This window comes from Vigna radiata, chromosome 6, assembly GCF_000741045.1.
Source record: "Vigna radiata var. radiata cultivar VC1973A chromosome 6, Vradiata_ver6, whole genome shotgun sequence".
Classification (NCBI taxonomy): domain Eukaryota; kingdom Viridiplantae; phylum Streptophyta; class Magnoliopsida; order Fabales; family Fabaceae; genus Vigna; species Vigna radiata.
The window spans coordinates 30,061,622-30,078,076 of record NC_028356.1 but is presented as its reverse complement, the minus strand read 5'-3'; the positions used below and the strand labels follow the sequence as shown (position 1 = coordinate 30,078,076).

The following is a 16,455-nucleotide window of genomic DNA, read 5'->3' as shown; positions in this document are numbered from 1 at the left end:
AGACCAGGCAGAGCACCTTGCTAACTCGAAGAGAGTCTGCTCCGACTATCGACACACGATACGCGAGCCTCTCCTTTCACGAGACCAAGCAAGGGAACCTTGAACAAAGCTTCTGAGAACTTTCCTCTGACAAACAGTGTTCTACTAGGCTTCTCAGTTCAAGAACGTTACTTTCTGAAGTTCTCAAAGCACCTATATATAAGCCCAGGGTCAGAATCTGAAAGGTCATCTCCCAACTGCCACAAATAATTGATTATTGTAAGTGATAATCGATTATTCAAGTCCGTTACAGGTATTTCAAAATGTGATAATTGATTATATGAAATGATAATCGATTATTCCTTAAGGACTTGTGATAATCGATTATTGCTTTCCATAATCGATTATTGTAGTGAAAATACAAGTGATAATCGATTATTGCTTGTCCATAATCGATTATTGCAGTAGAAAATACAATGTTTACAATTTATTTAAGACTTTCCTACTACATTAATTTATACAAATTGCTTTTAAATAATTCTAAAGTTCTCTTCAAATAAAACTTCTTGCAGCATCATCAAAACAATTTCCTTCAAGATTTACCAATACTCCTTATTGGTAACAATCACGGTGGAGTAATCTCCACATCTATCCGATCAATTTTTAGAATAAAGGAAGTAAGTTTTGGATCATTTTTTTCTTTCATTCTTATTTTGAGATCATGCATAGTGGTCTATGTTGCATGTGTCTTTAGTTACTTTTTTCCTAATTTTTTGTCCCTCAGATGTCCTAAGGACTCATATCGTTATCAATTTGATGTATCGTATGTGTTTCTAGAGTTCTTTGTGCGGGAAGCAAAGGGTGTTCGTTCTTAGAGTTTTATGGCGTCAGTGTAAGGTAAGGGAAACTAGTGTTATATTTCTTTTGATGAAATAATTGTTTGGTAGTTTGTGAAAGTGATGTATATTGTTGAATTTTTGTAAAATGTTTGTTATTGAATTTTGAAGTGTTTTAGAAAATGAATTGTGGTTGTGTAATTGTGTTTGATCTCATGATTGTTGGTAGACTTGTATGATTTTATGTTAAACTTTGAATCTTATGATGGATGGTGCTATTGAGATGTGTATTGGTGTTGTTTTGGGTTAAATACGGTGGGGGATTGAACTAAGCTGAATGGTAAGTGTTTTTGGTCAAATATTGAGGGTTTTGGTATGTGAGTTTTTGTGTTAGGGGTTAGAAGGGGTAAATGTTGTTTTAGAGTATGTTTGGAAGTGAATTAATACTTGTTGGAGTTGTTAATTAGTTGAAATCTAATCTAGGAAGAGTTAGTAGTACTTTAATGGTGTTTTGGTTGGTTTTGAGATCAAATTATGGGGTTTTGAGGAGTGAAACTTGGAAGTAATGATCTAATGGGAGAAATTATGTTTTGGGGTTGTTTAATGGTATTTTGAAAATTTTCTAGGCTCTTAGTTAAGAGAAATATGAGGTAAAATGAATTAGTAGTTGAAATGTTGAGTTTTATATGATTTTAGGTTCCATTTTAGGAGTTTTAACTAGGGATGACAGTAAAACTCGTACCTACGGATATCCGCGGGCAAAATCCGTGACATGTATTTAGTATCCGCGGGCAAGAGGTACCCACAGGTAACGAGTAGCGGGTAATTTAATACCCACTTGTTAACGGGTTGGGTTTGGATATCACACTATCCGTACCCGTGGGTATCCGCTACCCGTTTATGAAATTAAAAAATAATTAAAATATTGTTTTTAATTTTGCCTCACGGTGGTGCAGAGGAAAGTGAAGTAAACGTCCCTTCTTCTTCTTTCTTCTTCTCTCTCACACTTCCTTCCTTTCTTCTTTCTTCTTCTCTCTCACACTTCCTTCCTTTCTTCTTTCTTCTTCTCTCTTACACTTCCTTCCCTTCTTCTTTCTTCTTCTCTCTTCTCTCTCAAACTTGTTTTCCCTTCTTCTTTCCCCACCTACCAATAACAAGAATCACACACTGCAAAGACCTCACGTTACTGTTGTCACAATGTTTGCATCTTCTTCTTCCACCATTGACGGCTCCGCCCACGACCAACGATGAAGCCAGTAGTAGCAGGTGATCGCATTCACAGAGCTTGAGAGGCTGAATCACATCGGGAGCGGCAACGAGAGGCAAATCTAAGATGCTTTGGTGCAGATCTGAGATCCTTTAGTGCAGATCTGAGATGCTTTGGTGCAGATCTAAGATCCTTAAGTGCAGATCTGAGATGTTTTGATGCATATATGAAATATTTTGGTGTAAATCTGAGTTTTGAAGTGAAGATATAGGGTTTATAAGTTTTGAAAAAGAAAGAAAAATAGAGTTTGGGTCAGAACTTGGGCTTGGATAATAATACAGACACTGTTAACGGGTATCCAATGGATATCTGCGGGTTTTTTTTATGCGGATACCCGACGATATCTGCGGGTTTTTTTTATGCGGATACCCGACGAGTAGCAGATCGAATAACAAGTACACTTTTGTAAATGCGGGTTGGGTTCGAGTATCACACTATCCAGCCCGAACCCGACCTGTTGCCATCCCTAGTTTTAACCAGTGAGATTTCAAATTAGAAGTTTTGGATTATAAGTGATATTTGTAATCTATTATCGGGTCTATTAGGGCTTGTTCAACTAGTTAGGTTGCAGAAATTTGATGTATAGGGTGTAAATATGAATATAGGTGCTTTGGAGTGTCAAGAACTAGTTGATGTAACTAATCTTGAGTCTAATGATTAAATTGATGCTTATTTTCACTTATAAGTATGTTTTCCTATCAGTTTTAATGTTTAAGGAACCAACTTGATCAATAGAAAAATTTCAGACAACATCAAAATTCGTTTTTGAAGTGTTTTAGGTGTTGTCATGGGGCTTGGGCGTCCCCTGAGTGCCCCATTCCAAAGGAGCTAGCACTGAGCACCCCTTTCCATTGGCAAGGGCATTGAGCGCCAACCCCTAGGCGCCTGAGCACCCCCTAGGTGTCCCTGAGCACCACTGCACCAGTTTTCAGGGTTCTATATATCATTTTTGGACGTTCTTTAGGTTGTTTTTGAGGTTTTGGACCCTTTTGAAGATGTTGGTAAGGGTTTCCAAGTTGTTTTTCTTACCTAAATGTGGTATCAAGATGCCATAAAGAAAATTATGTTATTATGTAACTTCTGATGACTTGTAAGGGTGTTTATAGTTGTTTAATGTAGAATCAGAGGTTTCTTTTTTATAGTATGCAATGTTTATGTGAAGTATATGTATATATGATTATGAGAAGGATATTATGATGATGGATAAGTGGTTGATTATGTGAATGATATTGATGGACGAAATTCCATGACCCTCGTAGAGAGATTACATGGTGGTCCCCTATGTTGTTGTTGTATGGATGTATGGAGCTTTGTACTGGGGAGTTTATCCTGATGCTCTCAATAATCTCAACTCAAGTAAAAGTTGTCGGTTATGCCATCAAGAATAGTAGGAGGTTTAGTGTAGGGGTTTTACCTTGATTAAAGACATTTACGGACCAACGTTGTATGACACATAATAGGGGCTTTACCTATTATGTGTGACATCCATAATCAAATCTTAATTTTACATTTATACTATATTTGAATGAATCAAGTCTAATATTATGATATTTTTATGATGTATAATTATTATGTGTGTAATGTATAATGAAAGTTTTATTATTTTATAATAAAAAAATTTATCATTAACTTACTCTTATTTATTTTTTGTGTTTTATGTCTCTTGCAACAAGAGGTAAGGGTAAACTAATTGGAAAGTCATAATTTTACATGTGTAAATCTTGTTTTTAAGTTTATTTTCTTATAATGACTCGATTATCGTATGCATTTCACTTTAATAATATTTTAAGATGTTATAATTGACAGTAAAAATAGGAATAGTAAAAATAAGAAAAGGCTTAAAGACAGAAAGACGTATAATAATTAAAATACATCAAAAAATAAATCATAATTGAAATTTCACATGATACGATTGTATCAATCAAAGTTCAGGTTCAAACCACAATAGTATTAATATGAATTTAATCTTAAAGTTAAATTGATATACCGTTAATCATATAAAAATAAGAAATAATATTTTACATATGTTTAAATATGAATTTTACATATGTTGTAAAAAGAGGAATAACTTAACAATAAAAAAACTGAAGAATAAAACAGCAAAAGGGAAAATATGTTTTTAGTTCCTATACTTTGGATTGATTTTGGTTTTTAGTCCTTCTTCTGATTTTAGTCTTTCATTATAACATTTGAATTGTTTACACTTTCACACATTTTTGTTTCAATGTTAACTAAGAAACAAAACAACAACAAAAAGTTAAATTTTGGTAAAAAGAACTAAAATTAGAATTTTTTAAAATTGAAAGACTAAATTATACCTTAATTTGAAAAAGAGACTGAAACCAAAATCGCCCCAAAGTATACGGATTAAAAACATATTTAACCCTGGTTTTAATAAAGAAAAAATAAAAAATAACTTTAAAATGTAGACTATATATTTCATTTGGTGTTAACAATCTCAACAATGTCAACCCCTAAAAGATCAGCCAATTGTTTAAAGCAACAATTTTTCAGAAAAATCACATTAAATAATAACACATGTTCACATGAAACTATGACAGGCAGAATAAAAGTGAATAAAAAATATGATTTTTATGCCAAAATTGTGTTCTTCCATGATGTTTTTATTGACACAATAAAATATGTCAACACAAAATCACCCACCAATGCATGTTAAAAACAAAAAATTAGAAAAAAATGAAACAGGATAGTCAAGATATGCAATCCAAAATAAAAAATGAGTAAAAATTCATACATATCAAAATCACATGGTTTAATCAATCAATAGTGCATAATAAATGAACGAAAAGTAACAGAAAGGTTGACAACTCAATATGAAAAAAAAAAAGAAAAACAGAAAGGTTGATATAAATAATTTGCATAAAAAGGAACCCAGTAAGTTAAAAAGACTGTAAAACAGCTAAGAAAAAAATGAAGTATGAACATACAACAAATGTATAAAAAAGATTAAAAAAAAATATCCTGTGAAAACCCTAATGTCCAAAAAAATTAAAGATCTTTTAAACGAAAGAAAATGGAAAATAGAGAGGAAAATAAACAAACTTCCAGGTAAATCAAATCCATACAACAAAAATGAAAAAAAAATATGAACCATAATCATCAAAAGGGGAGCGACAGAGAGTGAATAATGAAAACAGAGGGTGAGATGAGAAGAGTAAAGTGAAGAAAGTTGGAAAAGAGATAATGTGTCGGCAGACTACTTGAATACTAATTAACTATTAAAGGTACAAAGTTTTGGTCAAAACAGAGCTGTTTGAAGACAGATTTTTAAGATAATTAACAAAAGTCTCATGAAATGAGATTGGTACACGCCTCCTGGTGGCTACTCTGACTAAGCAAAATCTACGCAGCAATATCTTTTTTCTTCTTAGGCACTCTGTATCCACCGACAACACAAGCATGGTCCCTCTCAAATGGTTCAAGGGTGACTTGCTCGAATGGCTTGAATTGATCAGCCTTCAACTTGTTCACTTCGCTTTCAAACACTGCCTCCGCAGGAACTGTTGAGTCTATGCAGTTAGCCTAACATAACAATGAGGATGATTTAGCAAGTGACCACCATTCATTCACACACAAAATAACAATTAATAGTCATTTACCAAACAACAACAAACAATGTCCAAGAGCATTGATTTAACCCAATCATGAATATTTATCTCCTTCAAATAGTCTAATTAAATGATGAGCCCCTTTACACATCCACAAGTTTCTTGTGTTACGTAATAGACCCATGCTAAAAAAGTAGCGTCAGTGAGTGGGAACCTTCGATCACCCTTTTTCACAGGTTCACCAAATTGAGAGACAACAAAATATAGTGAAAGAATCATACCTTGATTGAAATAACAAAATGACCTCCCGCTTTGAGATAATATGAAGCATTGAGCCCCAAAATCCTTGCCTGCAATTGTAAAAACATAAACCATAACAAGGCTGACATTTACACTAACTAAAAGTTTCGTACTATTATGTGAGCTTTAATCTTCTATTTGAAGCAAAAGGTTAAAAAAAGTAAATAATCCACGAATTAAAATCAAAAGTAGGTATGTATACGCTTCAAACTCATTAATCTAAATATGAAAATGTAAAAAACATTCTTTAATACAGAATGGGGAAAATGCAACAAAATAACAGCGGAACGCTGTTTATTAAAAAAGAAAAAAAAACATTTAAAAGACAAATTGAAGTGCATCAGAAACTCGAGTATGCATCATTCATGATGTCTTGAAGGGGAATCCGAGTACCTCGTCATGTGCACATATTAAAATTGGTACACAAACAAGCAAATAAAATTAAAACCAATGAGACAGTCCATATTAAAAAAAAACAAAGTTCTTTATACAACAAAATTAAAACACTGAAATCAATGTGCTTCAGAAACCCGGGTCTGCATCAACAAGGATGCCTTGAAGGGGAATCCGAGTAACTTGTCCGAAGCACCGATTGTTCCAATTGAAAAGACTATTCAAATAAAATTTTAATACACGAAGAAAATAGCAAGATAACAAATTAATACAAGTTTTACAAATGTAAAGGTGTGGAAACAAGAAAAATATACACACGCAATGTAAGTGTTTGCCAACCAAACAGAAGAGTGAATGAATTGAAAGCAATAAACAATAATCACATGGCACAAGGATTGAAGTAAATCACAGTTTTGAAAAACTAGTAAGGTGAGGTTGAAGAAACTCTCAAGAATGATTAAGATATTTAAACCACACCTGATCAGGCTGAGCAACATCAGAAAATATGACATCAACCATACCAACTAACATCCTGTACTTAGCGGGATGTCTGGCATCTTCAATAATGGGTATAACATTAGTACGCTTCTTTGCCATATTGACCAAATCACGTCCACTTCTATGAGAAAACTCAACTGCATAGACAACTCCTGTCTGTATACAAAGAATATAATCAGGCCTTCTATTTTTTGCCACAAATCTAACATTGTGTAATTCAGAATATACGTACTGGGCCAACAATGTCAGAAACGTGAGAAACAGTTGTGCCAGAAGCAGCTCCTAAGTAAAGGACTCTGGCACCGGGTTTCTTTACAAGGTACAAGGCAAAAGAAAAAGAAAAATGTTAGAATAGTGAATAAAAGGAAATAATCAAATCAGTGTAAGGGTAACGAGTAAAGATCTTACAATCCATATGTTATCAACTCCACCAAGGATGGCAGCAGCCAACTTCGAGCGGAAGGGATTCCAAATTCTGTACTCGTCTTTGGAACCATCTTCATTCTGAAAATTGAAAATTAAGTTGTAACCTTCATCTAATAGTTCAAAAACAGACAGGGTGCGGGAGATTGAGAAAGAAAATAACCTGAACAGTGACTCTTTTCTCATTGTAAACAGCTTCACCAGGAACAAGATTCTTAGTGACAAGGGCGTCTTCCTTACCCTTGGCAATAAAAATACCCCCGTGTCTATGTGGTTGAACAACGACCTTACTCCCTCCCTTCATTCCACCACGGCCACCACCTCTACCTCCTCCACGTCCACCTCCCCTGCCTCCTCCTCTCCCACCACCTCTGGCTTTAAATGGCGTACCCCTATCTCCTCCTCTTCCACCACCGCCTCTTCCTCTACCTCTGTCACCCCTACCACCCCTGAAACCTCCACCGCCACCACCACGACCTGCATAAATTTAAACAAAAACAAAGCTGTTACCACTACTACATTCTTCTATAAAAAAAATGACTGAAAACTACAAACAAAATAAAAAACATGCAGAGAGGAGTGGGTGCAAAATAACCTGTTACCAACGACCATTTCATAAAATTATAATGTCAAGTATCTAAATAATAATCATAACTTTCTTATCAACAACAGAAAAATTATCACAAGCCGAAAAAATTCATTGAAGAGTAAGGAAACAGGAGAGTAAATATTATCATTTGGAAAGACCGTGAAATACAGTTCAAATTTAAAATATATGAACAACAACCGTATTTTCTCTATCAACAAAATGAAAAATCATCAAAGTACAAGGAATCCGCAAGCAAAAACCATACAAAAAGTTTCAATGTAAAGTGCATAAACTACACCGTTTGAGTGCCCAGAAGAAAAGAAAAACATTTTGTTCATAACAAATGCATAAAAGGTGTATCATCACCTCTGGGAGGAGCCATCTTGGAGAGCAGAGGTTGCAAAGAGCTAAAGGTGAAGTGGAAATCGTATAGCTGAAAGTTGATAGTTAGGGTTTAAGAAGTAAGGTTTTGAATTTATATAGGACAAATAGCAGAGCACCACCTTAACCCTAGCGGGTCACAATCACACCCAAATGATCCGGCCCATTTTCTATACCTTCCCCACGTTTTAATGGGATAATAAGCCCAATCTTCCTTTAGGTGATCTTTCATTTCATTTTTAGAAAAAAAAAAATGCTTTAATTTTATAAAATTATCATTAATTTCTTTAGTTCATAATCTGAAATATCACTGTAACACAAATTACTTATATGTGATAAATTATCAGGATAAATTGTGATTTTAATTTTTGAAAATTTTACTTTTATTTTTTTATCGATGAGTTTTGACATCACATTTCATAGTTTTTTTGAAAAAAATTATTCTATAGGTGATTGAGGTATGAAGTTTTGTAGACTTAGTTGGTTATTACAAAAAAATTTATAGAAAAATTTATAGAATGATTATTTTAATATTGAATAGTTTGATATTTCGATATTTTTAATTCGAGATATTCATTTGTTCTCAATAAACACTTTTTGTCTAATAATTTATTTAGAATTGAGGCAAATATTATTTAAATATTTCTTCTTCTTTTTTCGTTTTTCAAAATGTCTTTTAAATATAAAATTATAATGAAATTTTACATTCTAAAATAGATAATATATCATATACCGATAGATTCCAATAATGATAAGAAACTTGGAAACATTATTCAACGAACAATAATAACATTAGTATCGGTTGAAACTATATTTTGTTAATACTTTAGTATAATTTTTTCCACAAATATTTTAGTTTGAAGATTATAGACAAGGTTAAACATTTTTTTTCTTTAACTTCTAGAATAATTCCAATTTTAACTGAGAAAAAAATATTTAATCTTTGAAATAATTGATTTAAGTGTTTTTTTGGACTATTCAAGATTCTTTTTAGGTCACATTGGTAAAAGATATTGTTGAATGGAATTATGTAAAGTTTTTCACTTAAATATTCCAAATACAACTAGAGTTACTATGAGAAAAGAAAAAAAATAACTAACAAAATAAAAACAAACCAGTGACACATTATGAAGATATTATCAATGAGAAAGAAATAGTTATGAACATTTTCACATATTTATATGCAACTGAAATTCATTAATTTTGAAAAATCAAATTATTCAACTATTTTTTCAAAAATATATATTATTTTCTTTTTAAACTTTCTATCTAAATAACATTTTAAATTATTTTTTAAAAATGTACTATAAAATGTATGCAAAAGTTAAACTTAAGATCTGAACTTGTATCGATTATATTATTGTATTATAACTAACCAATAATTTTATCTTATTATAATGAACCAAAGTTATTTTTTCTAATTATTATTAAAATAAAAAAATATTAAATTCATATTAGGAAAAAATTATTATAATTATAAAAAATAATTACAAAATTTAAATATTAAAATGATTAATAGAGTAGTTTATATTGATAATAATAAAATGAGAAGTGAAATGTATACAAAAAAGTACTTACTTGGTGTATTTTTTTATGATATAAAAAAACGATAAAAAATTTATTATTATAAGTATAAAATTAAAGATAAATACTTTTTATCATTTTTATAGATAAATATTTTAATTTAAAAAATGATTAAATTTAAAAAATATTAAATGAAACATATCAATTTCAAAAAAAGTCATTTAAAGAATAAAATTAACAAAATAATTATTCAAATGATAAAAATGAGAAGTAAATAGAAATATCAAAAGATTTTTTTATATATATAATAATATAGATAGTGTAGATATAAAAGATAATTATTTTTTAATTATATTTTTATTTGTTATTATCATAGCATAAAATTAAGAGTTACATAGTAGAGTATAAATATATAATTAATAATTTCCTAAAAGAAATTAGGATACAATTAAAGCAGAAAGATTCACATAATTAAATAATTTCTACATTAAGTTATATTTGTTTTAGTTAAAAACAAAAAGAGAGTAAAACAATACATGATTCTTAATCAAGAACAGCTGTAATAAGTTGTTACCCTTCTTGTTGTTGATAGAATTGAAAGAGAAGATGAATTTGTCCAAAATTCTGATCCAAATTCCATTGATATTCCAAGGCTAGTTGACTTCTGTTTGTAACTGAAAGTTGACTCTGTTTATATCTTCCCAATTTATCCGCGTTTTCTCACAAACAAATCCGGAAGACCAGAGGGAATCGGTTCGACTCTTTGAAGATTTGCAAAAAGGCACGTCCTTTTGAAAACCCTTTCTTCAATTGTTTATAATAGATTCATCTGTTTGAGTTTCCCTGAATTATTTTGAATTGGGTTCTCGCAGGGTCACGATGGCTGCTACCATGAAACAGATGTCTCTGATTGTGTCTTTTTTGGGCGTGGTGTCTTTCGTTTTGGGAGTTATTGCTGAAAACAAGAAGGTAACAATTTCAAGCATTTTGAATCTTAAATGGGAATGATAAATTGAGAATATATTTAAGCCTCCAAAAATGACTTCATGGTTCCTATTATTATAATATAATTTGTCAAATGATGGTCAAATGATTGTTTTAGTTGTTGAAGTATTATTTTTTTAAGTGTGATTCTGGAGAGAGACCACCTTAGTATTGCAGAAAATTGATCTGGTCCTAATTGCGGATTGGGGCACTCATAAAAACCTTAAATTTTCCTCCATAATTACAATTCCAAAAAGCTTCTCCAATTTGATGTTGGGAAATTGTTAAGATAAAGTTCAGATTTAATTGTTTAGTTGCTTAGTTGAATTTGGTGTTGATTCACAGGCAGATTATAGTTTCACCCTCAGTATTTATGTTTCATTCCAACAATCTGGGAAGCATAGATTTGCTTTGAAGGTCATCACGTATTACTAGGATAAAACTTCAAGTTTGATGGGAGAATAACACTCGAAGTGCATGTAGAATTGTGTCAGTTTACTGAGTATTTTTTATTTTTTTTTTCAAAGAAAGTGGAAAACGAATCTGAAAATATCTTTGATTAAAATTTTTGAAAGATTTTATTTGAAAACCTTTTCGTAGAAAAGGTCAAAATTTGAAAATGAATGATGTTTTTGATTTTTTATTTAAATTCATTGTGTTATTAGAATGAACAATGGGGTCTGACCAGTTTATATTGGTTTCCATCGTTGACCTCAGAACCTTTGGCAATGGCTTCGGATAAAAGTTGAAGATGAAAAAAGTTGTAAAAGTCAAGCAAGTTCTCCAAATCTTAGCAAATTGAAAATGAAAACTATTTTCAGATAAACAAAACGAGAAATAGAGATAGAAAATGTGTTTACAAACCAAACAACTCCTAAATTTCTTTGCAAATGATAACCACCTAGTCCTAAAACTATTGATGTTCAAGGTTAATGATATAATACACTCATTACAAACATTTACTAAATAAAGAAAAAATTGACAAGATTTGAAATCTGTGAAACATGTTTTAGAAAGGGTCTAAACATATTTTTGGAACTGAGCACACCATTGTGGAGATTCTTTTTCATTATTAAGAATCATTATATATTTTTGGCTTCTCAAGTGCATTTCATATAAGAGGTAATCAAATGGATTTGACTCACGATGTACATCTATGAGCGTATTGTGTCCCTTGTGTGAGCCGTGATTGTTCTTTGCAGGTTAAATGTGATTTCTTTCTGAAGCTTTCTGTTGATTCAGTTGCTATTTTCTTCTGTATTGACCAGTGATACTGATTCCAGTGATACTTTTGTTATTTCATTACAGCCTGCTGCTGGAATACCTGTGCCTGGTTTGAATGGTGCCTCTGTCACCTGCAAGTACCCGGCAGATCGAACTGTTGTATTGGGGTATCTTTCTGTAGCATTTCTTGTTGCATCCACTGTGGTGGGGTATCTGTCTTTGTTTTACCCTTACAAAGGAAAGTCAATTCCACAAGGGGTTCTGTTTAAACACACCACTTTCACCGTGTTCTTCAACATTTCTTTGTAAGTACTGCTTCCTGATCTTTGTTTATCAAATCTCATTATTAAATGTTCAGGTGTTAAATTATAATGCATGATATAAATAATTCTTTTATTAATGATTGTACTAGGAGCTCATTTTTGGGATGTTGTTTGAGATTACATTTATGAATCTTATTCTTCACTGTGAAAAGGAGTGGCTATTTTATCATGCTTATTTTGTGTGCCATAGATTTTTCAGCCTATTTTCATTACTTTGTGATTCATTCAATGTAACATCAGAAATACTTATTTTTTACATTTTAAAAACGATCTTCCTTTTGGTCAATTGACAAAACACTTGTGTTGGTCCAACAATTTGAGGACATGCTAAATGTAGAATGGTAATGGATGAACTAAGAGTATTGAACCACCCTTGTAAAATCTTTGCAAAAGATTGTTTTGTTGATCATAGTGACATTAGTTGCATTGCACTTGATATTGGGAATACCATGCATTCTATGAACAAATCATCACAGGAAACATTGGAGCCTACCAATATGTGGTTTTGAATTTTGTTTAATGTTATTGCAAAAGGAGATAACTATGACTTTCTAATGTATATTCTGTCCTCATCTTTTCATAAATGACTTTCCTTATATGCAATGGTGTATCTACCTAGGTTCACTGCTGGATTAGCTGCAGCTTTGCTGTTATGGCCAACGATCACAGAACAACTTCACCTTACACACAATGTACACCATGATGTGCACTATGAATGCCCTACAGCCAAAACTGGTCTGCTTGGAGGTGGTGCTTTTCTGTCCCTTGATTCATCTCTCCTGTGGTTGATTGCCCTTATGTTAGCAGGCAATGCTCGTGAGGATTTCTTTGAAGAAGAAAGCAACGGTGTTGACAAGGGTGAATATGGCACAGCCTCCTCTGATAATTATTATGATGCTGATTCAGGATTGAAGGGGAGTTCCTGAACTGCACTGCCAAGAGTAGAAATAAATGTTGCATTGCTACTTCTGCAGTTTCCTTTAAATATATCATTCTGAACCATTCACATGAAATATTGAATGTACATACTTTAAATGTTTGTTCTACGTCAAAAGTATGTAGTGGTTAAGCACTACTGCAGAAACACATAGTTATTTGTAATTTGGATTGCTTTTCTATAAATCTATCTTCTTTTAGTCCTTGAATTTCCCAGTTTTATATCAGAGCTACCTTGTTATAGATGGATCTTTTTTCTTCCTTTTGAAATGTTTATGGTCTTTAAGGCAACTGGTCTTATCTCTGATATAACAATTTAATCATTTATTTGTTGAGAAATGTATTGAAGTTGTACTTTAATAATACTGCAGAGAACTTTGTAAATATATATAAGTTTAAACCTCTTTTTGGTCCCTAAGTTATGAGCGGATGTCCAGTTTAGTCTCTATTTTTAAAAATGTAAACCTTTGATCCCTCTAAGTTATAAAAAAAAATGTATCAAAAGAGTCATTTTTTAACTTGAAATACTGTTTTTGGTTGTTTTTTAACAACGGTTACATCTTTATAGTGCTCTGATTTGTTTTTTGATAATAACAACACTTTAGATTGCTCTTTGTACTTTGACCATAAACATAAAAAAATGACTCATTTGATACATTTTTTATAATTTAGGGATCAAAGATTTACAGTTTTAAAAATGGGGACTAAACTGAATGTCCTTTATAACTTAAGGAACAAAAAGAGGTTTAAACCATATATATAAAACTGGTTCATTGAGATTATTTGATCTCGTAAAGTATATGGAGATCCCTTTCATACAACAAATTCCCTGTTGTGGCTAATCTAACTTTTACATTTTTCTTTTTACTAAAATTGATCAAACTAGATTAAGCTAAAATTGTATAGTTTGTGTTTCGACATCGTTAAAGTGAATCACATCGGAATATAATCATAGATATTAGTGTTAATTATTTAAAATCTTAAAATCCTGTTTTCAATGTAAATTTTATATGCTCAAGTCTAATGTACAGTAGGATTACATTTAGCAAATAGAAAATATTTTTTTTAACAATTTTCTTTTATAACATTTTCCCAACAGTGGTGACTTATGATTAGTTTATTTTAAATATTTTTTTAAAGAAAAATTTAAATAAACTAATAAAATAATGATAAATCATCGTTGTTAAAAAGTTGTTAACAAGGTTCGATATCATCTTATGATTTGATAGATGTTATCTGATATCTTCAACAACTTATTTGAAAAATAAAAATCGTAGCATAATACATATTTAATATCCCGCAATCCTAACAATATATGAGTAACCAGCATCAGAATTGAGAAAAATTTAACAGTAAATAATACAATTATTAAATTTATTTTTTAACTATATATAAACGGTTTAACAACAATATAAAGAATAATTATATCATTTAATATTTGAAACTGTTTTAAATTTATGAATAATATTAATAGATATCTATTAAATATAATTAAAAAGTAATATTTTATAAATATTTAAATATTATGTTAAAAGAAAATAAAAGTTCAACTAATAATCATAAATTGTTTACTATTTTTAAAAATGTTTAAAAGTATAATTAACAATAATAATAAATAATAGGTTTAAACCTTTTTTGGTCCCTAAGTCATAAGCGGATATTCAGTTTAGTCTCCGTTTTTTAAAATGTAAATCTTTGGTCCCTAAGTTATAAAAAATGTATCAAATGAGTCCTTTTTTAACTTGAAATACTGTTTTTGGTTGTTTCTTAACAACGGCTACATTTTTAGATTGCTCTGATTTGTTTTTTAATAATAACAACACTTTAGATTCCTCTTTGTACTTTGACCATGAACATCAAAAAAGGACTCATTTGATACATTTATTATAACTTAGGAATCAAAGGTTTATATTTTTAAAAGCAAGGACTAAACTGAACATCCGCTCATAACTTAGGGACCAAAAAGAGGTTTAAACCTAAATAATAATTAAGTTCTGTCAATCTTATTTAATTCCAAAAAACATTTATTATTAACTTTTGTTTGTATACAATATTAGTTTGCTTCAAGTTAGGATGATGTAAAGGATGTGAGAACCTATAAAATAAAGTATTAGATGTGATAAGATGTTCTAAATAATGAAACTCGCTTATTTTAATATTAAAAGTTCAAATTATAAATAGAATTTCAATTAACGAGATTTAAAAGAACACCATCTTTTTTAAACACTTTTTCTGAAGACTGTCTACCCTCTTTCTAAGTCTTCTAACTCATAGTTCATCTGGTTGAAGAGTAGAGAGTGCCTAAGTGATCATTGAAACAAAGTCTTCAAGTTTATCCAATAAGTTATTTCAAAAGAGCTAATTTTTGTTATTTTCTCTAGTTTATGTGTTCTCCCATGTATGTGTATATTGTTATGCCACATGTGTCACGTGAGTCTTTTATAAGACTCTCTATTGATTAGTGATTCTAATGACATACCTTGACCATGTTTATATGGTTTGTAGAGTATATATAATTCCTTGAGTGGGTGGAGTATTTATAAGTTCGATAGACCGGTTTGAACTTCTAGTAGGTAAGGGAAGTTAAATACCAATATTGTTAAGTTTTGATATAATTTGACTTGTGTGTGCAAGTTTGATGATATGTGATTGGTTGAAATTAGTATTTTATTTAATTGAATGATTGTGAAATTTTGTTTTGAGATTTAAGGTTGTTGTTTGACACATTTAAGTTAGTATAGAATTGGTAGTATATTATAGGAATTTTTCTGTTGAGACTATTTGTTAAAAGTACCTTATGTTTGTGTATTTGAAATGGATGAAATAAAATCCTGGTTAGTTGAAATAGTACTGAAATTTGTTGGTTCAAAATGATTGATTGTTGATTTAATGGATTGATTTGATGTTGGGTTGATAAACCAATGTCTATAGTCATTTGAGAAAATTGGCATCTCCTTGAACACTAAAACACATATTTGGATCAATCCTTGAGTTAGAAATACCAAATTTGTCATTTGAGTTGGTATATGGTTCATGAAATCACAACTTGGTGAAGTGTAGATTTTTGGTAACGTTGAGTGAACCAAAATGTGAATAGTTTGGCATTGAACGGTGATAAGGCACCGTTGAGCGTAGTGACCACTACACGTCTAGAGCTATGTTTGTCTTCTGGCACTAAGCACTGGAAATTGACACTGAGCACTCTCTTTTGTGGGAGCTTTTGCGTTGA

General features: G+C 31.0%; 2 protein-coding genes across 2 annotated transcripts; one reads left to right on the top strand and one right to left on the bottom strand.

Moving 5' to 3' along the window:
• Nucleotides 1–5,272: 5,272 nt before the first annotated feature.
• LOC106763839 (mediator of RNA polymerase II transcription subunit 36a) lies at nt 5,273–8,236 on the bottom strand. The gene is made up of 7 exons (XM_014647995.2): nt 8,221–8,236; nt 7,429–7,742; nt 7,251–7,346; nt 7,075–7,152; nt 6,822–6,998; nt 5,933–6,001; nt 5,273–5,625 (listed from the first exon to the last, which is right to left on the bottom strand). The coding sequence occupies exons 1-7, from the start codon at nt 8,234–8,236 to the stop codon at nt 5,446–5,448; spliced, it is 930 nt and encodes a 309-aa protein (XP_014503481.1). The 3' UTR covers nt 5,273–5,445.
• Nucleotides 8,237–10,304: 2,068 nt separating this feature from the next.
• Nucleotides 10,305–13,435, top strand: LOC106763836. The gene is made up of 4 exons (XM_014647993.2): nt 10,305–10,540; nt 10,632–10,728; nt 12,052–12,272; nt 12,910–13,435. Exons 2-4 carry the CDS (start codon nt 10,639–10,641, stop codon nt 13,214–13,216), a joined length of 618 nt encoding a protein of 205 aa, XP_014503479.1. The 5' UTR covers nt 10,305–10,540; nt 10,632–10,638; the 3' UTR covers nt 13,217–13,435.
• The last annotated feature ends 3,020 nt before the right edge of the window (nt 13,436–16,455 follow it).